At 41.7% G+C, this 23,484-nt stretch overlaps 1 protein-coding gene across 2 annotated transcripts; it reads left to right on the forward strand.

Moving 5' to 3' along the window:
- Window positions 1–1,480: 1,480 nt before the first annotated feature.
- On the forward strand, window positions 1,481–11,776 carry IDS (iduronate 2-sulfatase). Of its 2 annotated transcripts, none has more exons than XM_049827963.1 (9): window positions 1,481–1,628; window positions 2,094–2,230; window positions 3,287–3,464; window positions 4,315–4,403; window positions 5,659–5,859; window positions 6,467–6,637; window positions 7,314–7,440; window positions 10,250–10,423; window positions 11,147–11,776. In XM_049827963.1, the coding sequence occupies exons 1-9, from the start codon at window positions 1,481–1,483 to the stop codon at window positions 11,647–11,649; spliced, it is 1,728 nt and encodes a 575-aa protein (XP_049683920.1). In that variant the 3' UTR covers window positions 11,650–11,776. The 2 variants fall into 2 exon arrangements, with proteins under 2 accessions (XP_049683920.1, XP_049683921.1); XM_049827964.1 differs by lacking the exon at window positions 1,481–1,628 and adding an exon at window positions 1,684–1,883.
- Window positions 11,777–23,484: the final 11,708 nt, after the last annotated feature.

A 23,484-nucleotide genomic window follows, 5' to 3' on the forward strand; every position in this document is an offset into this window, starting at 1 on the left:
GCAGAGAAAGAATAAAATTACAGATTCCATTAGAGATACATTGCTTCTCTGTAAATGGAGGCTTTTTTCCCCCTAGGGTGGTTTTTTTTTTTTTTTTTTAATACTCTGATCCTAAAGACATTGATATTTGCCAGTACATTTCACTGTTAATCTGCCATTTGTAGTCAAAGGAGTACCTAACGCTTGTTAAAAAAGAAAAATCCACATGCCATCACAGGTACCATTGTCATAGTGGTTTTCACATGCAAATGAGTGAAAAGTTGGCTGTATATTTTCAATATTGGTATATTTGTCATCACTTTACCTGCTTGTTAAATGTTTAAGACCACATAGTTACGGTCATTTAATTCTTTTATAACCTTGTGAGCAGCTTTATTATACCATTTTGGTCTTCGGTGATTGTACAGTTGCAGATTGGGAAGCACCTGTATAGTTAACAGTGAGTTTATTTTGTACAGGAATACTGGCAATAAATCTATTCTCTCTTCCACAATTAAAGATAGATGCCGTGAAAAATTTCAGAGCTTTTTATAAAACTAGTAACTTTTAATATTACGGAGAGGGGGCGATATGCAGCTAGCTCTTCAGTCTGCTAAAGCCAAGACTGGTCTTTAAAGGATTGGTCAAAAAAGTGATGTGAACTTCTCTGTCCTCTTCTGGCCCTCTAGACGGCTACCACAGCCGAGTTGAAAAAAAGAGGTCAGCGGGCTTGAAAGCAAGGCCCTGCCTGCCGTATAGCCACGGAGGAGAGCGCCTTGGCACAGGTGAACGGCGGAGCCCACCCAGCTGACGCTGGTATCTCACCGATGGCAAGTCCTAAAAACCACTGATAGCGACACCCCCACGCCGCACAGAACCTGCATGCTCACCAACAGCCTACAGGGACCTGACCTTGCTAGAGCTTGAGGTAACTCTGGAAACACGGCGTTTGTTTAAAGAACAAAAATCAGTGTTCGCTGCTTGTAGAACTGATTAACAAATAGGATTAAAGGACGACTCCGAGGCAGCTTCTCCAAATGCTAACCCTTGACTTCCTCGTTCCCCAGCGTCGCTTGCATGAGAAAGAAGCACCTGTCAGAACGCCGAGAAGTATTCCCCTGCCCAGGGAGCCACCGCGGGGAGCGCCCAGGGGCTCCTGCCGGAGCGCCCGTGCCCTACAGCGCTGCCTCTTCAGCGGCCGCAACCCACACGCACCGGTCCCGCCGCGCTCTCCTCCCCGCCTTCTTGCCGGCGCCTCTCCCGAGCGCTCTACCCAGGGGGCCGCCGCCCGAGCCCCGCGCAGCCCCCGCCGCCCCTTCCCCCTGCAGCCTCCGGGGCCGCCCGCCCGGCCGCGGCTCCCTGCGCGGCGCCACGCCGCCACCGTGTGGCGGAGCGGGGGAACGGCGTCCTCCCGGCGGCGGCGGCGGCGGCGGAGCAGCCGGTCCCGCCCCGGGGAGGCCGAAGCCGGCCCGCCCGCCCGCTCCCGCCGCCTCTCTGGGACATGGCGGCGGCCCGCCCGCCCTGCGCGGCCGCTCGGCTCTGCCTCTGCCTCTGCCTGCTGGGGCTTCCCCGCGGCGCCTCCGCCTTCGCCCCGGAGGCGGCGGCGACCCGACGGCTCCGCACCCGCGGGGTGGCGGTGGGGCCCGCAGGTGCGGCGGGGGGCCCCGGGTGGGGCTCGTTCGGCCGGGCCGGGCCGGGCCGCTGGGGGAGCCGGGGCCGCCCCTTCCCCTCAGCTGCGGCGGGCCGGGCCCCGGGCGCTTCGTGGCGTGACCCGCGCAGGGTTTTGGGGAAGGTCGGCCTGCCGCCTGGAAGGCGCCGACCTTACACGGCTCCAGCGTGGTCTGTACGCCGTTTGAGCCGTAATGGAGCTCGCCACCTTAAGGGGGCGTTTTTAAAATAGATATGTAATGAATCTGTTTGCGGCAGGATTATCTAGCGTAGCCGTGTCTGAGTTTTACCTGCGGCTTGACACCCCTCTCAAAGCTTGTAGGCGGTGTAGAATTCAGTAGCGGCTGGAACTATAAAATACCTCTTTATTTCACGCCACCTTTCTGTAGCCAGCTGAAGGCAGCTGGAGAGAATGCCAATGTATTCCTAATTCTGTTTCTTCGTAGATGGCATGAACGTCCTGTTTATAGTTGTGGATGATCTGCGTCCCGTTTTGGGCTGTTACGGAGATAAGCTTGTGAAATCTCCAAACATTGATCAGCTTGCTTCTCAAAGTATTGTGTTCAGCAATGCGTATGCACAGGTGAGAGGACTTAATTAAAAAATGCTTTCTCTATGCAAAATAATTACAGGTTTTATCACAGTAGGTGTTAGGCAGACCACTGGAAAAAGCAAGTGTTTATTAACCTGAAGTGTTTCCAGTAGAAAATAAATGCTTGGGCTGAACTGTACTGTATGAACCTATTTTTACTAAGGTGAGAAAAATTAAAATGGGGCATTTGGGTGATGATATTTGTGTAGCCCTTGGAGGAGTGTAATGTGACATTACATTTCCACTGTTAGCAGCAAAGTGCTGCTTAAAAATGCTGTCCTACTAAATTGGAATTATTTTTTTTCCCTACTCTTTATAAAAGATTATTTTTTACTTTTAAATTTTTTTCTTTTGAGGAAATCTATAGACTTTTATGAAAGGGCAGCTTGTGTGGTAAGCATCACTCTTAAATACGGGACTCAAAATCTCACTAATTGTTCTTTAATACTTTGCACAGGATGACTACATTCCCAATTTTCTCTCTGCTGAGAAATTAGAAATTTGACCCTAAGTCTGACTAGGGATTAGGACTTTAAAGCAGTAACTCTTGGCTCTTGCCAATCTGAAACAGAATTGGTGAGGCCTTTGGACCATAACCTGGACCTTCCGTATGTTTATCCTTTTCATTATTCTTAAGGCACTCCAGATGAACTAGACTTTGGGCTTTTGTCAGCACAGTCCATCTGCTGCTTCTGCTTAATTCTGCGTGTGTGAGCTACTAGATTTCAAAAGCACTGTCTTTAACACAACCTGACCTTTGGGGTTTTTTTTGTGCTACTAGCTGCATAACCAAAGCTTTTAGTGCTTAGAAATTGGTTATTTGAGGAAAAATTATAGATAGGTAAATGTATATCTTGCTAAAAGCTTGCAACTGGGAATTAATATTCTTAATAAGGATCCTGTTCATTCCAGCTTGAAGTGATATGTAACACTTTAACTGCAGTTTCTGAGCCTTCAGATATTTTGCCTAGCTACACCTAAGTCAGATCGTATGTATGTTGCTTTTTATTCCAAATCAATTCTCTTTTTGGTTGGCTCTCTCCTCAGCAAGCCGTGTGTGCTCCCAGTAGAGTGTCATTTCTTACTGGACGCAGACCTGATACTACCCGCCTGTACGATTTCTACTCCTACTGGAGGGTACATGCAGGAAACTATTCCACGATGCCACAGTATTTCAAGGAGAATGGCTATGTGACCTTATCTGTGGGGAAAGTTTTTCACCCTGGTATGGTTTGAATTGTTATCTGCTTAATATACACATGCTTAACGTGTACATTCTCACAAACAGATTCCACACGTAAGTATCAACTGTGTGATTCCTGTCTATATTGACAACCTAAACCATATTCATGAGCCAGATTGTACAATGATTTGTAGGTTGTCTTTAAATCTTAATTTTAAATCTTAAGGCATCAGAGATTAATATATTAGATGACTGTTATCTAATTAATATTTTCACATCTTGTCTAGGGCTTGTGGGAATAAATGTCTAACATTCTAAAAATATGTCTGGAAGTTAGGTATCTGCTGAAGATGAAGTTACTGAACAGCCTCACTGTCTTAGTTCTGTATATACATGTTTCATAATAGGCTGTCTGTCTGGATCAGGAGATATAGAATGTATGACTAATACTACCAAATAAATAGGAACCTAGTTCAGTAGTTAAAAAGCAGTAACACTGCTGACTTGAAAAATACTGACCCTCTTTTTGGTAGTTCTTTACTGCAGAAGTAAACTTGTGTGGATATATGAACTTTCAGTTGATAGTAAAGCTAATTAAGGATGTACATGAAGACTGTTGTTATTCCTGTTTTTTTGGTTGGCTTTTTTGTTGCTGTTCCCTTAGGTAAGGTTATTCAAAAAGCTTGAGTCTCCCTTACCAGTAAAAGTTGTATTTCACGGAAAAATGTCTCTCTTAACCAAGAAATAAAAGTAAAAAAGTTTTTCTTTTTCTCAATTGTCAAAGATCATTTAGCTTATTTAAAAAAAAAAAAAAGTGAAAAGTTAAACTTGTTTGAGCTCTTCCTGGTTCAGTGAACTGTTAGAGCATTTCTAATATCTTTACCCTTTTCAGGGGTTTCATCCAATTACAGTGATGACTATCCTTACAGTTGGTCCATTCCACCCTTTCATCCCTCAACTGAAAAGTATGAAAACGATAAGGTAAGGGTGACTTGTGGGACCCTAACAAAGAAGGGTTTTCAGGATATAACCAAGTTCTTTGTGTCAAGCACAGGCTATACCCTGTGGTTTTTGAGACTGCAACTTTGTGCAGGGAAACAACTAGCTAGTTTGATATCCTGTTTCTTAGCCTTCCAAAAGAAGGCCTCTCTTGTCAGTTGTGTGTCATGTTAATTCATGTGCCCATCCTGCATATGTTTTAAGTATTTCTAAATTAATATTTGGAAACTTAAGTTACTGAGATAGAAAAGTGCTTGCAAGAAAGAGAGATCTTAATTTGTGTCTAGGTCATGAATTCCTTTATCTGAAAAGAGCAGTTGTCAGTTTCCACACTAATATTGCTCTGCTTATTAAGTGACAAAACATTGTCAATAGGCTTGGTGAACTTAAATCAACTCAGTGAAGAGCTCTGGGCTGAGCAGATAGAGGCCATAATTGAAATAATCTTTAAACAATCTGAAACTTTATCATCTGATTCAGTTTACTGGAATGTTTGTTACTCTTAAGTGTAGCCCAAAATTTATGCAGACATTGCAGTAGCATCGTGTGCTAGAGTCTATACACTGCAAAGCTAGGAGCTCCAGCCATGAGGCTACAGACAGCCTTGGTGATGGTTTGTTCTTGCATTTACTGCTGAAAAGGACTGGTTTTAAAAACAACAGTATCTGCATTCATGATGTACTTTTCTTATGTTCATTTAGCAACTCTCCCAAACACCCTGCTGAGGCCACCTTTTCCTGGCAACCGTTTAGTCTAATATATCTTTCTTCTCTGATTATACATCAGTCACTGCTGGTATTTGCTCAGCAACTAAGTCAGTAGCTTCCAGGCAGCTTTCTATGAGCTCTGGGGATCAAGAGGAATAAAAAGCATGTATATAGTAGAACCAAATTCTGCCTTCTTGCCAATAGGTTAGAGATTCTATTCATCATAGAAGCTGTGTGTTTTCCCATATGGCTATGTTCAATCTTCTCCCCAGCTTTAGAGAGGATTCTGCTTTTCCACAGACATGGAAGTTGCATTTTTGAACTCCTGAAGCTGTCTGCTCAGTCATCAATGTACTCGGCACCTTTAATATTCATAGAAATTGTGAAATTCCCTTTTGTATCCAATCTGCAGTCTTTTGTTGGTAGAAGGATTGAGAAACAAATTGGTTTGAAAGCTACAGAACAGAGGATTTCTTCTTTGCTTTTACAGAAGCTAAGTTACTTAACTACTTTTTCTTTTTTTATTAAAGACTTGTAGGGGAAAAGATGGAAAACTTTATGCTAACTTGGTGTGCCCAGTGGATGTGACAGAAATGCCTAGTGGTACTCTGCCTGATATTCAGAGCACTGAAGAGGCCATACGCTTACTGAATGTTATGAAAAACAACAAGCAAAAATTCTTCCTGGCTGTTGGTTACCACAAACCACATATCCCTCTGAGGTACCCGCAGGTGAGGAAACAGGAGCCTATAGGGAAAGGAACTTAGACAAGCATTGCTTTTGCTTTTCAAAGCTGTTTCTGCAAATGCTTCATTGCTATTGTTTCTGGAAAGCGAGCTGAAAACCAGCCTTGATTTTGTGTAACTTCAGCAGTCGCCTGTGTTGCATTTCAGAATGTCTAATGAGAATGAGTTGTGACCACTCACCCAAAAGCTAGGCTTCTGTGACCACAATGGTGACTGCTATTGCATGGAGATGGTATTCAGCTTGATGGAGTATGAGATAATGAGGCCTTACAAGATCCATTCCCTGTTTGAGTTGGTGGCAAAACTCCTACTCGTTTCAGAGGAAGTGATGCTTGACCTTATATTTCAGTATTGTTTTGAGTTACAGGAGGCTGGTTTTAGGTACTTACTAACTTAGTATTTTTCAGGAATTGGTTGGGGCTGACTAGCATAGTATTGCTACCTTTTACACTCTGGGGGAGGGGGGAGTGAAGCCTTGTAAACTGTAAGAATATTAAAGGGTCATGCAAGGGAAACGCTTGCTGCTTTACGACACAAAGATTACAATAGACCTTAGAGGTGAGGGCATTCTTTATGTGTTTGTATTGTAAAGGAATTTCTAAAGTTGTACCCCTTGGAAAACATCACATTAGCCCCAGATCCCTGGGTGCCTGAGAAACTACCTTCTGTGGCGTACAACCCCTGGATGGATATCAGACAGAGGGATGATGTGGAAGCATTAAATGTTAGTTTCCCATATGGACCACTTCCAGATGACTTCCAGGTAAGCTGTCAATGCAGTGCACTGAAGTCAAACTGCCTTAACTTGTTCAAATGCAAGGGAGCAGTCAGCTGCTCTTAGATGTTACAAGGTATTCAGTAACTGACAATTTGCAAGTACTATGAATTCCCGTGCATATGCTGTGCATACTGTCACCTCTGGCTTTGTAGGCAAACCTTCACTGTAACTGCAGTCAGGCTACTGGGGGCGGAGAGGAAGAGATCGGCTATCAACTAGGGATAGTGGTATGTGTTCCTGGTTTGTATATGAGGGAATGTACGTAGCAGCTACCAATGTTGTGTTTGTTTTCATTATCTGAATCTGTTTGTTTCAAGCCACCACTCAGTGTATCTTCTGCAAGATTTTCCTTGATTTTTCCAGTGCTTATGCCAAAATAAGGTGCACTTAATAAGGACAGTGAGAGAAGCAGAACTGATTGGTTTGCAATATCTTGCTTGAAAGAACTTCTGGAAGATAGAATTTTCTAATTGTCCCCTCCCTGTTTACCATTTCTGGGACATTAATCAGACTATAGACGCTTAAAAAATAAAGCTTTACAAGTAAAATCCTTTAGTTCCTTTACTTACACAGCCACCCACTGGTTCTCCTGTGTGTGTGTCTCAGGAAAAGCTAACTTTTTTTTTTTTTTTTGACTCTCCCTTGTTTTCTTAACTTGCAGCGGCAGATTCGTCAGAGCTATTATGCAGCAGTTTCTTACCTGGATGTGCAAGTTGGCCTGCTCTTGAATGCTTTGGATGATGTAGGACTCTCAAATAGCACAATAGTAGTTTTTACTGCTGATCATGGTAAGCATTTAAATCTTTCTCCAGCTACCTGTTAATAACTTAATTGTGCAACTCAGTGCTGGCATATTAATCAAGTGTGTGTTTATACAATGTACAGCAGAGCTACCATACCTTGTGTATCAGGCTAGTCTGTCTCTAATTAAATGGACTGACACAGGATTCTGTGGCTGCTAGTTCTGTCCCCCTGCAGGCACCTCTCTTTAATCAGGTTGAGGGTTTGCTAGTGAGTGATGAGACTGTCAGCCAGGACTCTGGGCTGAGCTTGCTGTATTCCCACCTCCTACCCCGGGAGTGACTCTTGCTGGGAACAGTGCTGTGAAATGCTAGCGACCACTCCTCCCCCCTTACAATTTGTAGAGAGCCATCTGGTACAGTGGGAGACAGGCTTTCTCATTAACTGCTGAAGTGTGTTTTCTTGCACTTGTCATTGCTGCTTGCAGAGCATCTAAACTGATAGCAATATGGCTCCCCCCTCATATTTGAGGTCTTGCACACTCTGGATCGTAGTGGTAAAAGATTGAATTTGAATCGTGGGTGTTGTGGTTTAACCCCAGCCAGCAACTAAGTCCCACGCAGCTGCTTGTTCACTTGCCCCCAGTGGGATGGGGGAGAGAATCAGAAGAGTAAAAGTGAGAAGACTTGTGGGTAGAGTTAAAGACAGTTTAATAGGTAATGCAAAAACTGCACACACAAGCAAAGCAAGGAATTCATTCACCACTTCCCATTGGCAGGCAGGTGTTCAGCCATCTCCAGGAAAGCAGGGCTCCATCATGTGTCACTGTTACTTGGGAAGACAAATGCCATCGCTCCGAATGGCCTCCTCTTTCTTCTTCCCCCAGCTTTATATGTTGAGCATGACGTCATATATGGTCTGGAATATCCCTCTGGTCAGTCGGGGTCAGCTGTCCCGGCTGTGTCCCCTCCCAATTTCCTGTGCCCCCCCCAGCCTCCTCACTGGTGGGTTGGGGTGAGAGGCAGAAAAGGCCTTGGCTCTGTGTAAGCACTGCTTGGCAATAACTAAAACATCCCTGTATTATCAGCATTGTTCTCAGCACAAATCCAAAAGGTTACCACATAGTAGCTACTGTGAAGAAAATTAACTCTATCCCAGACAAAAGCAGCATATTGTCCACCCCTTATTCCATACCATTTATGTCATGCTCAAGTACCATACTATCCAATACAACTTCATTAACGACCACCCCTCTTCCCATCCTTTGATATAATACACAGATACTATTCTCTTAGTGTATGGACCACCCCTATATAATGTCTTTAAAATGTCTGCAAATATCCACAAAATGTTCATTGGGTTCATTTAGTCTGTGACTTTGGACTCCAGATAACTCCATCTGTTACGGTGGTCACTCAGGACAGGCGAGGTGGTGTGTTGTGTAGAGTTATTGGGTACCAAAGCCAGCTCAAGTCAGGTCACTGCTGCACTTGCACTACTTCTTGAAATGCTTGTCCTCCATTGGCTTAAGTGGTTCCTTCTATAGTAATTCTTATAACATGCAACTCAAATCATGGGTTACAGCAATTTAAAGGTATTTCCATTACTTATCTCCACCCCTGGTCTCTTTGGGCCAGATTATAGGGTTTAACATTGCAAGGAAGCCCTCCCCTTGCTCCTAGCCTGGCTAGCAGCAAGGGATTCCTGCTCTATTGTGGGCTTATCCAGGGCCACATGCTTTGAGGTGCTCCAGCATGACCTCATGCACAGCTGCTGATGCTTCAAGGTGTACCTGCTGCAGCGTGGACTTATCTACAGCCACAGATGCTTCAAGGTGTACTTTCTCCAGCACAGTGGGACAAGTACCTCAAGCATTTAATGTTTATTTCAATACTCTAATATTCGTTAAAATACCCCCCCTATGATCCCTTTAATTGGGGGATGGCTTAGCTGACTTAAAACAGTTAGAATATAGCTTAAATAAATCCATTTAAAGTCACATATTTAGTTAATTTGGGTTGACTTCTGTGAGCATGTGTGTAGAAACAAGCCCTTATGAGTTGTGGAGCAATGGGGTTAATAATTCTCGTACTAAAGTGACTCTAGATGTTCCTTCTGACTTGCCACTTTGACTTGAACTTTCTGTTGTAAACTGAATTCCTCTTTTCCTTGCTGTGGTTAACTGTAAACAGTTGGTGTTGCCAGTACCATGGCTAGCAAAGTGATCCAGAAAAATCATGTGTTAACATAGCTGTCATAGAACAACTTTGTCTTCCCCCAAAGTGAAGTTGGCAATAAATCTGCTTAGAAGGAAGTCATGTTGGCATTTTTTCCAAGAGGAAGAGGAGAGCTAAAGAGTTTGATCTCTGTTGCTTCCTCAGGGGTAACATCCTGATATGGCAGTCTGGCATAGATATCAGCCTTGGCTCCAAGGGAAGTTCAGTTACAGTGTTAACAGGAGTATTGGAGAGCTGGCAGCTGCCCAAACCTTAAATGAATGCTTTGTGGATTTGATCTGGAGACTCTTGCAGGCGCTGTGACACACCCCAGTTCCTCTTTTCTGCTGTTGTAATGCTGATTTCCTAATTCTAATCTAGAGTAGGGGAAATAAGGAAAGGTGTAATTATTTCCTTAATAAAAGAGTATCAAGTTGCAAGATTTAGATGGCTGTTGAAATAGCTTTCACATTAGAGAAAAATCTTGTTATATTTAAATACAGATTGTTATTTACCTTTTAATATAACCTTGATAACCAGACTAGTGACCTCAACAGCCAGAGTCAATTTACAGTGAAAAAGAAATGACTACTAAATTACAACCTGGTATCTGCTCTGACTTGTATTCTTTGCCATCTAGGATGGTCCCTGGGAGAACATGGCGAATGGGCAAAATACAGCAATTTTGATGTTGCCACCCGTGTGCCGCTGATGTTTTATGTACCAGGAATGACAACTTCCTCTGTTAGTCAAGGAGAGAGGGTCTTTCCCTACCTTGACCCTTTTAGCCATATTTTAAGCTTGGTACCTCAAGGTAAATTTCCAGCATTTATTTTTTGTTTGCCGTGGATATGTGTAAAGGAGATGTGGTGATGTAATGATGCTTTTTGCCTACAGGCAGCGTGAGTCAGTGTCATTGATTTCTTGTACTGTCATTGTGCTTCTTGTACTGATAAGGAACAAGATGGTGAAGGGAATCCTTGGACACAAACTCTTGCTTTGGTTAGATCTGCTTTAGTGGAAACAGCTAGATACTGGCATTAACACAGCAGGAGATTTATTATTGTGTGGTGTAGATGCCTAAAAGGATACTTGACCTTCCTTTTGTAGTGGTGGCTGCTGTCTTTCCTACAGTGATTCGTAAACATTCTCTATGTAGCATCTGTACTTAACATGGTAGCATTGGAAACTGTTTTGATGCAGGCACTCTCGTGTTAAACTATTGACACTGGAATTTGCTTTGTCTTTCTGAAGAGTTCTTTTTCAAAGTAATGAATATTATTATCTTGAAGGCTGCATATTTGAGAAACAGAAGTGTAAAAATTTTCTTGTTAAAAATACATCATAAATGCATAGATGAGCATCTTCAGAGCTAACTGGCACATCTTAATTGCCTTGATTTTTGTTACCCCACAAATCCAGTACGGAGCACTTCCAATAAAACACCAACTTAATTATCAGAATAAGTTTCTAAAAATGTTCTACCAGTGTGTCAAACCATCATGTTCCATAACTTGTATTTTCATGTTTCTTCCAGGGCGAAGCAAAAAAGTGGTTGAGCTTGTGTCTCTGTTTTCAACACTTGCTGAACTTGCTGGCCTGCAAGTTCCTCCTGCGTGCCCAGAGACTTCGTTTCATGTTGCACTGTGCACTGAGGGAGCAAGCATTATCCGGTACTTTAATGCCTCTGAAGAGAAGGTGGAGGAAGAGAAGGTTGTGTGTGATGACACTTACAGGTGTTTTAATGAAGAACCTGTTGCTTTCAGCCAATATCCCCGGCCTGCAGACACTCCTCAGTGGAACTCTGACAAGCCGAAGCTGAAAGACATCAGAATCATGGGCTATTCCATGCGTACAATTGACTACAGGTATACTGTATGGGTTCAGTTTAATCCTAACAACTTCAGTGCTAACTTTGAGGATGTCCATGCAGGAGAGTTGTATGTGGTGGAGACTGATCCAAACCAGGATTATAACATCTATAACAATACCTCACATGGTTGGTTGTTCAAAAAAATTCTTGGCTTCCTGAAGCACTAGAGTTCCGAAACTTCTTTGTGCAAGTTCTTGCAAGTGAAGTAACACTTCCTTTTTTTTTTTTTTGATAAAAACCTTTCTGTTGTACAGAAAACACTTGGATTGAATTAAAATCCTGTTTGTATCAAAACACTAGCTATTGCCTTTGTTACAGCCCTTATTACAATTAAGTAGAGTGAACTTCTGCAGTTGTGTTTTCAAACACAAGCTCACAATGCTTCTGTAAAGGCCACACAGGGTATCCAGGCCCATGCTGTGGAACATCTCTGCGGTCATCTGTTCTGTAGTGACTGAAGAATTGAAATGTATTATCTGTGCTGAAACTGGTGGTGTGGAAGGTGGAAAAAGAGAGACTTCTTTGTTTGAAAGGCTGTGCAGAGAATGTGTCTCAGTAAACAGGTCCTGTCCACTTCACCTAAGAGACTTGGGGCTGGAGTGGTCAAGGAGACATTTGATAGTGGTGAAGGGCTGAGGTGTCTGCTGTCATCAGCGTTACCTCTGATTAGACCTAAAAGAGAAACTTTGTGTTTCATTCAAAATCTAATTATTTTAAATAAAAACTTTAATTTGGAGATTCATGCTTCTTATCATACAGGAGGGGATCTAAATTTTTAATTAATGTGTACGAAATGAGTGCTTTCATCACTGAAACACTAAATAAGACTAAGGTCTTAAGGTAACACCAGTATGCTCTTCTGTGGTTTTTCATGAGGATTGGTCCAGTGAGGCCCCACAGGTGAAAAGAGATGGAAACCTTTTGCTGTTGTAGCTTGCTGGTTGCTGTAGTTGCTGAACTGCTTGGTGCACTTGAGGGTTGTCACGTCCAGTGACAGAAACTTGGATGTTTGCATTTGTAGGTGCTAAGTGGGGCTTGGCAGTCTTGGTTTTGGACTAAGATAGCTAAAAGCCTCCCATTTAGTTTTACGTTTCTAGTGTGGTGTTTAGCAACACGGGATGTGGAGTGTTAGTTGTCCCAAGCTATGCTGGTAAGTAAATTTCCATATGGCCAAATGCATTAAGGTAAATATGTTTAGGAGCTTGTATCCGAGAAAAATGTTTTGCTGAGTATTTAAGTGCTATCTGTACCTTATGCTCACAGCCACGAGGTACACTGTGCTCTAGTGTGATGGCAGTAATTTGTGTTGTGTTCTATCAGCCTGCTGGATTTCTGCAATTCCATCTTGGTAATTGAGGCTCTCGGAATTTGTACCTTAACAGGTAAGAGCTTGTTCAGACAGTGCTAACTCCTGCTACCTTCCTCAATGAACTCCAATTCCTAGAAAAAGAAAAAGCCAGCCATTACTTGTCTTCCTCAGATAAATTGACTTTAATATCCTAGAGAAGCCACAGACATAACTTTATTTCATTAAAATCCATGTGACAGTCTTATTCCTAATTAATGTAGAGATAACCACCATGAATCTGATTCTTTGTTAGAAGACAGTGGTTATTTAGTGCCTTAAACTCAATTAGAAGAATATATTTCTTATGAACTTGTCATTTGTTTTACTCAGCCCAAGATGCTGTGTGTTCTGCAGCATTATTATTCCTGATGAAAACATATTTTTCCCTCACTTATGCATGTATACTTAGATCTTCAGCTGGTGTGAAATACTGCAGTTGCATGTGGCAGATTCAATGTAGCTATACCAATTTCACACTGGTTGAAGGTGTGTTTTATTGAGAATGGTGCCAAGCAGAGATTTGGAGTCTGCAGCTAGAGCTAATTATATCTCTGACACACTTTCCTTCAAAGGAGAATCAAATATTGGGAAAGTTATTTTGAGGGGATGTATTGAAGCGTTAAGGATTAATCTAAATCTCTAGTATGCTAGGTCAGTAATACAATGTGCATTTAAAATTGATCTGGCAAATGGGTATTATCTTAGACTTGGCTACCTGAGCTTTGCATTTTGTTCTCCTGCTAAAACACCTGTTAAAAAAACCCCAAACCTTTTTTGGGGAACTTAAAATTATAGCATGTATATAAATTATTTAGGAATTTATTTGCATGAAAACATTCTTGTACATAGCCTGCCCTAAGCCTCCCATCTCTTCAGGCAATTTAATTTTTCAAGTGGAGATAAAAGTCCTCATGCTAGGTGATGAGTATTTTTTTCCTCAAGTCATACTCTTCATATTGGAAGGGAAAAGCTGCCCTTGACCTTTCTTAATCAAAATCCAGTAATCTTTTGGGGAGACATGAAACAGAATTGTCTCTGACAGCCAGTGAATCAAGACTGGTATCCACATGCTCAGGGCAAGGACATTCTTGAATAATTGCACAAGTCGCTGAGCAGGACTGCCGTCCAGCTAGCGAGCCGTTTCCTTCTGCCTACTGCTGAACTGAGGCATAACGTTTTTGAGGACGAGTGAGCAATAGCGGTAAAAAAAAGCTTTGCTCTTGCAAGTGCTATGTGAGTTAGTTATGTTATGGAATTCGTTGAGCAAAATGCAAAACCAGCGGAGACAAAAGGAAAAGGCACATTTTTTCAAACAAACCCAAATGCTGGAGAGCCTGAGCTGTGGGCTTTGCTAGGCTGAGCAGCCTCCACTGAAGAACAAAAGAGCTTAACAGGAGCAATAAAAGTAAAGTGCTCTTGCAACAGCGCTCTCTCTAGAGAGAAGAGGATGCAAGCCAAGCATCAGGAAACAAATGAGATGCCAGAGCTGACCCTATTTCTCAGGATGGCACCAGAACAGCTGGAAGAACAGCATGATGCTGCATCAGCAGGAATTGTTACCTGTGGTACATGTATGGAGAGATTCCACTGGGGAGCCCGGAGTAGCCATCGTAAGCACTTGGCACAAAGCAGAGTCAATAAACAGGCCTCTGTTAATAAGCTAATGTACAGGAGTGATTAAGCAATGGAATTACAATTTTGGTCCCTAAACAGCTGTACATCAGTCAATCATAACTCATGACATTGATTTTAGCATGTTGTACATCTACACCCTAGAAACAAAGTTTTCAAAGCAAAGTAAAAAATCTGCTGTGTACAAAGCAGAAGCAATAGGAGTCTTTAAAAAATGGAGACAGCTGTGTCTTTGGGTGTACTTTGTAACACTCTACTTGAATGTTTACAGCATGCTGTTTGCAAAGGAAAGATTTGGGTCTAATTTGAGGCATGCTGTGCACACTGGAGTATATGGAAATGCTGTAGCTACATACTGTGCTGTGCAACAGATTGGAGTCCCCGCTTTGGCCTGTGCTCTGTGCTTGCTGGGGGAAATGGGATACGTTTTGAATTAATAGCTGTCTGTGCGAGTTGCAAATGTTTTTGTGTGGTGAGACGGGCAAAGGCAGCCGAGTGTCCTGGCTATTGGTCAGATGTTACCTAATTAATCACTGTTGCATGTTAATTATGTATTACTGACTTGCTGCTGTGTTGTATTGGTCAAGTGGAGTCCCCTGCTGGAACGAGTGTTCCACAGCATGAAGGATGGGATATAGACATGATACTTCTGTCAGGGATGTTTCTTAATTCCTGGTGCTAATGTGTATTTTCTCTGGTAGGCTGCAATATCACCACTGGCAAAATTGCCATAATGTCATGGTCAACACCCAGCTTTTGCAGGGCACTGTGCTCAGCTTACGTTTCAGACCTTTAGGATACAGAGAGTCTCAGACTATATTTGGGAAGTGCCTGGTAGTTGTAGCTGAGATCCTTGGTTGAATGTTGATTTCTTTTTTTTTATTTTTCCTCTAGTGGTTACTTAGCATTCAAATGTGAAACGCTACATAAAGAATGAAATTACCCTCTTGGTAACTAGGTTTTCCAGCACTCCACAGTTTTCTAGGCTATAGACCTTCTTGCTCTCTACATCAGAAACTCCCAGCCAAGTTAAGATGACTCCGCGTCAAAACTTTTTGTGCCTCTGTGTTTGACTTTGTAGCTAATGAAAATTATCTTCAGATCTGCATGGGTGGAATCTTGACTTCGGTGTTCTTCTCTGCCTACATGTACAGATCTCCTTTTAAAGTCTGTGGGAGTTCTGCTTATGAAAGAAGATAGACTACCAATGTCAAGATCCACCATATCAGGCAGCAAAAAGAGCCTTTTGCCCTCTATCTTCAGCACTTGGCTCACTGCCGAGTAGAACATTTTTTTATCCAGCAGTCCGTGAAGGCCCCAACTATAATGGAGCTTTGAGTAAGCAAGAGGAAATGGCAAAGTTTGTGATATTTCTGTAGGTGTGGTTGGACATGGAGTGGGGATAATAGACTGAAGCAGCAGAGAGGAAAGGAACAGTGAGATGCAATGAACACTGAAATTGGATATAAAGCCATGATCTGAGAGATTAGGAGCCAGCAAGAAGATAGAAAGAAGAGAAATCTAAAGAGAGGAAGACCGGAAAGGGAAATATTTTATATCTCTGGTTTTAGACAGTGCAGACATCTCAGGGTACGCAGGTCTTCCTGTTTCTGCTCTAATTTATTTCTGTGGTTTAGATATAAAATCTGTAAGCTTTGTATGTGTTGTGATTTGACTGCACAAGTTCGTTGAATTTATCTCTGAAGCACTTTTGAAAATCTACCTCTGGACAGTGTGTTGTGATTTTGTCCCAAGAATACTCAGTTTGGCATTATCCATGTATGCAAAACTCTTGCTCTTTACTTTTGGTCCTGATGCCATAGTAGAGTCTTTAATTTCTAGTATGTTACATGCTTGTGTTGAAGATTCCCAGTTTACTCTTCACTGTGTAACTGAAGAGCAGTTACCTGTAGGTTACATATTCCTAACTGTTTGAACATGCTCCGTGGCCAGCCTGCACTAAATATTTAGCAGATTCTTGGGCTGGATTCCTCTTAGGCAGCCTGCTGAAGCTGCTTGGTAAAGTAGGTACAAATGAAGTCAGAGTCTGGTCATGCTTCAGGGCTGTGTTGGGCTCCAAGTGTAGCTGCAAGTCTTATGAACAAAGTCTTGCTTATGTATCTTTTGTAGATATTCTAAGAGTTGGCTGAGTATCATCTGACTGCAGTCTCTTTTTTTTTTGTCAGGATAATGTTTATTTGATTAAATCAAACTCTTATGTAGAGATATTGCTTTGGTGACAGTTTTATTGAAAATTTTGCTTTGATAAGATCAGGGAGCTTCGCTTCAATTTTACTTCAATTTTTATTATATTGTATAATTTTGACATAATATAAAGGGGTATTATAACAAATGAGAATGCAATTACTTTGTGAAAATAATAAAGTCATAACAAAAAAATTTGACCTCAGAAGGAAAGTGTTCACCTTTGTCAAAATGAAATGGCTCATTTCACAAGTGACAATTCAAGTTTTTAAACCAGAATTTTTTGTAATTTTTGTCTTGCGGGAAAACTTCAAAATATTGGCAACAAGAAAGTGATGGAAAAATCCCAATTCACGCAGCTTCTCATGGTATTAAAAATGCCATTTTAATAAATGGGTCCACAAATAATTATTTGCATTAGTACAGTGTTGAAGGCTGGCGTTGGGTTTAGGCTGTTTCTGTTTGCAGCGCTCTAGAAAGAGAGTGGTACCTGTGCCCCAACGCTCGGACTGAACGAGAATGGCAGTCAGGGAAGATTACTGCTCTTTTACAGATGGGGGACTCCAGCCCAGAGAAGTGAGGTTTTTACTCATGGTTGGACAAGAATTGTGAGCAGATATGGATCTAAAAGGACATTGATTCCTTATCTGATGCTTTTAACCCAAGGCTGTTTCTGGTTTTCCAAAGCTTTCCGAATGTAGTCTAGAGATGACACAAAGTAGTCTGAGTCGAGGAGATGCTGCCATAAAGAACAGGTGCCCAACTGGAAAAGGCTAGTGGTAATTCTTCTCTGAAAATTGGAGCAGCAGCTTTTTCTTCCATTTCCCCTCTTCCCCCCCTGCTGTCAATCTTTGTTGTAGTGCCTTGCAGGCTCACCCCGATGCTGTTGTCAGAAGGATGCTCCTCCCTTGTCCTCCTTCCTGGAAAGCCAGGCTATACAGCCCCTGCAGAGCCAAAGAAATGCTTCCCCTGGCCAGAGAGCTGCAGTGAATTTTAAGCAGGGCTTTTTCTCCCAACAAATTGCCTAATAAAAGGGCAAGTATTAATCACATGTCTGGAAAAAGTTTGTTTTGATCTCTGTGTCTGCTGTTCCGGCTTTAAAGAACAGAGCCTTTTCTGAAATATTTTCCTGGTAATAGAATTAGGATATAATTCCTAGAAGACAAATCTTGGCAGGTATGAAGTGTATAATATCTATCCTTGATTGAACCTACAGCCTAGCCTAATACTTCCCACGTTTTCCTGTTTTCAAAGCGAGTTTGATCTTGTGCTGAAGGAAGTGATTTTCTTTACTTGAGCCCTCTCGAATATTTCACAGCAAGAAGGATGTGATCCATTACTTAGGGAGCCCTCATTACATGCAGCTGTGGGATACTCATCTTTTTCCTTTATCTGCTCTGCTGGAAAACTTGGATACCTTGTTTTACTAAACAAAATCAAGGTCGGGGATGTTAAAAACAAATAGATTGTCTTATTGAACTTGATAATATAATCATTTCCTTGTCACCAGCTTTAGCTTTTCTTTGCTGAAATAAGATTAGCACAGATTAAAGCTATTTATTTTGGAGGTATAGCATTCTGGGCAGGGAAGCTGTGATGGGTTTGCTTTAAATGGGTCTTCATCTTTTAATAATTTGCAAACCCTCATTTCTTTTGAGGGTTATTTGTTTCTGTAACTGTTACTCTTGCCTGCAATTACTCTTTTCGGAGATAATACTTTGTGGAAACACCTCAAGTATTTTCTGTATTTGTTCCATGTTGCTCTATTAAAGCAATGATATTCTGTCTGATGTAAACCTATGCAAATGAGATCAGAATTTTTCACTGCCTTTGTAAGTGATGGTTTGTCTAAGGATTCTTTTAATATTCATTTTGTGAATGTGCTAACCTTCATTTACCTTTATTAAATATGGATAGGCCCTGACCTAGTACAGCGCTAAGCCACGCACTTAAGTACATTCCTATTCAGTAAAACACTTAAGTGTGTTAGCTACGTATGTGTTTAAAATGCTTTGCTGAACCAGTGCCAGAAAACTGGCCCATGCATCCCAGTGCTAGTGCTACCAAAGGAAGCCAGTGGGCTGAAGAGACCTGCCTGAGTGGGTAGCTGAGTATTAGTAAGATTTCTTTTCTGCTAGAAAAAAATATCTCCGCGCTCTGTGTTTTAAGGTCAGTTGTTCACTTTTCAGGAATGTATTGGGTTTACGTGGCAAGGTTTTGATGGCACGGGATGGAATTTCTATGCTCGTTAGGCTTCATAAGGCTCTCGCATCTCTCTTGCCTCTCTCCCTTCTCTCTCTCTCTCTCTTTCTCTTATTAGTTTGAAAACAGTGGCCAGGTCTGGATTTCTGAAAGTTTCTCATATCCTTGATTTCAGATCAATAACACTTCACTTTCCTTGAGAGGTTTAAGAGAGTCACAAGACATTAAAACAAAAAACTTAAGAAGTGCAAATTCATTATGTTCCTACATCAAATCTCAGATGCAAACCTCACGTAAGCCTTCTGCTTTTACAGCTAGTGCTTGTCTACACTTTGCATTGCCTCTTCTTCGTGGCCACAGCTGAAAGGAGGCAAAAGTCCTCCAGCTTTTCACTTCTTTGTTAGGATTTTGTAATAGTTCTTCAGACGTCATCTACATATGTGGGAGCGGCTCTGCCCTGTAATTCCGGAGCTCCTCGACTAGAGGTCAGCAACACATCAAAGAACATGAGACAGAAAATCATAAGCTGTGGGATATTAGCTACCACTAGACATTTTATTTTGCGTTTGAAGTGAAGACTCGTGATATGGTTAATCATCATCAGCTATAAGTCACTGAGATATGTGACCAAAGTAGTGGAATGCTTCTATTGTCTATTTTTATTGTATTAGAAGCATGTTGAAAGTAGTGCTTCCAAATTTTAAACAGTAAGAAAAATTATCACCCTTTTAATATCATTTGTTCTTACACAGCACAGTAAGTTGCACATTTCCATGTGATATGTTGTTTAGAAAAAAATATGATTTCTAGGAATTTTTACTGCTAAATCTTTATATAATCTCTTCAGTTGCATTGGCATTTGCTTCACACAGTGCTTCACACTTCATAGAGTATAGAATAGATCGGTCACTTTTTAATAAAGAGTAAGTTTAGGAATGCTTAAAGCTAAAATAAAGATTTTATTTTTGTGTGTGCGTGTTTCAATTTACTTTAAAAATACCCCTTATTGTTCCTGTAATCGTTCCATTCTTTCTTTCTGCTAAATTGTTCCTGCTCGGTGATAGAGGAATTGGTCATATGGACAATTAAAAAACAATTTATGGAGCAGCTCTTTCTCTTCCAGACGTATTTCTTTAAAGGATGTCTTGAACTGTGCTGCTATTTTAGTAGCAAGTTGTTCAAATACATACTCTGAATCATTCCTCCATAGAAGCAGGCACAAAGGATTCTGTTTGTATTCTTTGAGTGTGTCTTATCCTGAAAATACTCATTTCCTTTATCATGACTAATGCCATTACTGAGTGGTTTTGCTGAGACATTTAGTTCAGCTGTGTTCATGACCGTGATTAGTGCATTTGTCTCCAGCTAAAATGCTGATTCTTATTTGAATGCTGCGCTCCTAAGAGCTATGCTCTAACTCTTTATGAAGGAAAAATCGCCGTTTCCTAGCATTCTTATCTCAGCTAAGTTGATTCCCCCCCGCTTCCTTGCATAAAGAAACCGAGGCATTCCAATAGTCTTCTTGCCCAAGTCCTGTTTCCTTCCCTCATACCAGTTTTACACTTGCAAGCTACGTTGTGATTTATGCCAGAGTTAGTAAGAGTGGAACCAGACCTAGTATTTATAAAACATAAAATATTAACAACAATTATAGTGAATAGTATAATTAATGAATAATATCAAGATGAGAAATGCAAGCCTTTCTCAATGTAGCGGCAACCAAGAGTGACAGGCCTGCCATCAGTCCAGACCCCCAAGAATTCACCATGCTAATTGCACTCCAAAAATCTCTTATTGAAATGAGAGTAAAGTTGGTTATGCTACCTAACACAGGTTTCTCATGAGCTTTGCTCAAAACTGAGCCAAAGACTTCATTTCAGCTGGATTCTGCGCTTTGGCTCTGTTTTTTTTCTTTACTTTTCCCCACACTCTTTAAATTCAGGGGAAGCATAAGAAAGAATAAACCAGAGTCTCTGAGATGTGTTTTCTCAGTCCAGGTTGGTTACTATCTGTACAGACAAGTTCATAGGGAACTGTTGTATAGGGGGAATATAAAGTCATGTCTGCATTAAGAAACTCTCAATGTAATTTGAACTGAAAACTTAAGATATAAAACCAGATCGGTGGGGCTCCTGTTGTGAACTGCAAACACAGGAGACCTCTTGTGTTGGAGCAGCAAAATGCATTAGTTTAAAAGCAGCTGTTTTTAAGGAATGATTATGCCTTGGAAATGTTATGGGCAGGACAACAGAGAGGAGTTTGAGGGTTGGTATTTAGTTTTGTAAGGATATTGTTAACAACAGTTAAATTTGGAACTGTGGTCAGGCTGAAAAGTGGTGTCCTTTTCTTCAGTTCTCTTCTCCAGGCTGCACAGCAGCTTAACTCTTGCAGCCAACTTGTGCTTTCGTGATTACTCCCTCATGGTTAGTAACCCTGGCCCATTTGGTGTGATACCAGCACCTCCCTCTAGCACCAGCAAAGCAAAAAGATCTTCATAGACAGCAGTCTCTGATTGCAGGTTGAACAGGGTAACTGCTTTTAAAAGCCCAGCGTAGTCATCTCTTAGGGTCTGGCATCTCTGTTTCTTGAGCTTGCACATTGGCAAAGCACTCCACTCCAGTCTGCCAGCTCCAGAAGTGAATGGTGACAGGCCGTCATCATCTGTTATCCCCTGTCATTCAATAGGTTTTAAAATGGAAACCCAAGCTTGTGGGGTAGAAGTGAGGACTTTCATGCGTTTGATCATTGACTGAATAGGGGAAATGAAATGTAATGGGAACTCTGGGGGTTTTTTTAACCTCTTTCATAAAGTAAATCAAGTTTTCTGCTCCTGTGACTGCATGGAAGCCACTGGGATTAGCAGATTTGCATTGTTTCACTCAAATGGCAAAGGTAGATTTCTAGTTTAAGTGGTGCCGTGTGTTGGTTTTTTTTTACTAGAAAATGTTCGGTGTTTCAAATCTCCCATTTTCAGCTGGGTCTAGAGACTAACTGGATAAGGGCCCAGTTGAGCTCGACACCGTGCAAACCACCGCGGGGGGAGGTTTTTTGCTGTGGCTGAGCTGACTGCCAGTAGCAGGGATGGTCCCACCTCCCCGCTGCTGGTCACAGCTGGCTGGCTCAGCCCTCGCCCTTCTGCTGGTGCATGTCTGATTCCCTGGGAGCTGGTTCAGCTCGATAACCCAACAAAAAACACTTTTTTTTTTTTTTTTTTCCCCTCTTGTTGATTTAGCTCACCAAGAAGCTAGAGTGCCAGAGCAGGAAGGAGTGTGTGAGCTAAGACACAGCTCCTGCCTTGCAGAACTTAGCACCTATGTGAAGACGACAGATAAAAGCAACGCAATTACCGTTCCCTCTCCTAGCAATGTATCTGAACTTTTCAAGTGGCTTTGCAAGGAGGGCAGTAGCTGTATGGAGGCAGGAGTGCAATTAGGGGATGCGCGCGAGTACCTTGTTGCAAGGGGTGGAGGTGGTAGTCTGGCCTGATTCCAGAAGGTGATGAGCACCAGGTGGGAACTGGATGAGGTGAGCTCATATCACAAACAGTTTAACAAGTAATAAAACTAGAGGGAACTGATACTATCACTTTCCAAAGTGGGCAAGCTCAAGATCCTAAAACTGACTTTTCTGCCAGATACAAAAGACCATCTGAACACTGCTACTTAAGCATCATACTGGTGACTTGGATAACGACTGAAAAAACATTAATATTCACATGGGGTTGTTGCTTTATCCTGTGTTCTGAAGATTAATTTTTGTACAGTGTAGTTTTTACCATTATGGATCTATAGTCTAATCAGAAAATGATGAAGTTGTAAAATATTAACAGGTAACTAAACCAATGTTTGGTTTAGGGTGAACGGGTAGTTCCAGCTCCAGGTAAAATCTGTAGGCATATTGCAGTTGACTGTAAAGGGTTGGAACTTAGCAGATTTCTTCTCCCCCACGAAACTCGCCAATCTACTGATACAGTCTACTGTCTTGGACTAACAAAAAAAAGTTTTTTACCTACGTGGCGGCACACTTGCACATAAAGCCCAGCTTTGGTCCTATTACTGTCTTATCTCCATAGAGCTATTTTTGTTATTGTTTATAGCTTATGAAAATGGGCTTATTGCCAACGAGAAAGCAAAGAGGGAAACTCTCTCTGTGACAATTTTCATACATCTGGTATAATTATAAATATTTTATATTATTAATAATAAATAGCAGTTTTATAGAAATGGTTTCCTTTTATGGGCGATGGTAAGACAGCTGTCTAGTTTGTAATTTTATAATTTGTCCTAGAGGCAATTTTGTGCTTACGGCAGGTTGACTTCAATAGGGAATTCTGCTTAAAACCTCATGGCATAACAGATAACTCTGTATTTCCATGAAGGCATCGGTGTGCTTTCCAGGTGTGTCCTGCACGTGAAAGGTGAACTTGCTAGGAACAATCACACTGATCCATGGTGTGAGATAGTTGGAAAGTTACCTGTCCTCCCCTTAAGAATTGTTTTAATTGCTTCAGAATCCCTTGGGGCTTTACCATGAGGAACAGGATCACAACTTAGATGAAAGTTACCGAAATTGCAGTGACACGTCAAAAGCTTTACCCAAAAAAGAAGTCCCATCA

This window comes from Accipiter gentilis, chromosome 24 (genome assembly GCF_929443795.1).
Source record: "Accipiter gentilis chromosome 24, bAccGen1.1, whole genome shotgun sequence".
Lineage (NCBI taxonomy): Eukaryota > Metazoa > Chordata > Aves > Accipitriformes > Accipitridae > Astur > Astur gentilis.

Bases quoted from the DNA above. Each gene is read 5' to 3' on its own strand.
- IDS (XM_049827963.1), top strand. From the start codon at position 1,481: ATGGCGGCGGCCCGCCCGCCCTGCGCGGCCGCTCGGCTCTGCCTCTGC. The intron at 1,629-2,093 runs GTGCGGCGGGGG...GTTTCTTCGTAG, and splicing joins GGTGGCGGTGGGGCCCGCAG to ATGGCATGAACGTCCTGTTT. The intron at 4,404-5,658 runs GTAAGGGTGACT...TTTTTATTAAAG, and splicing joins AAAAGTATGAAAACGATAAG to ACTTGTAGGGGAAAAGATGG.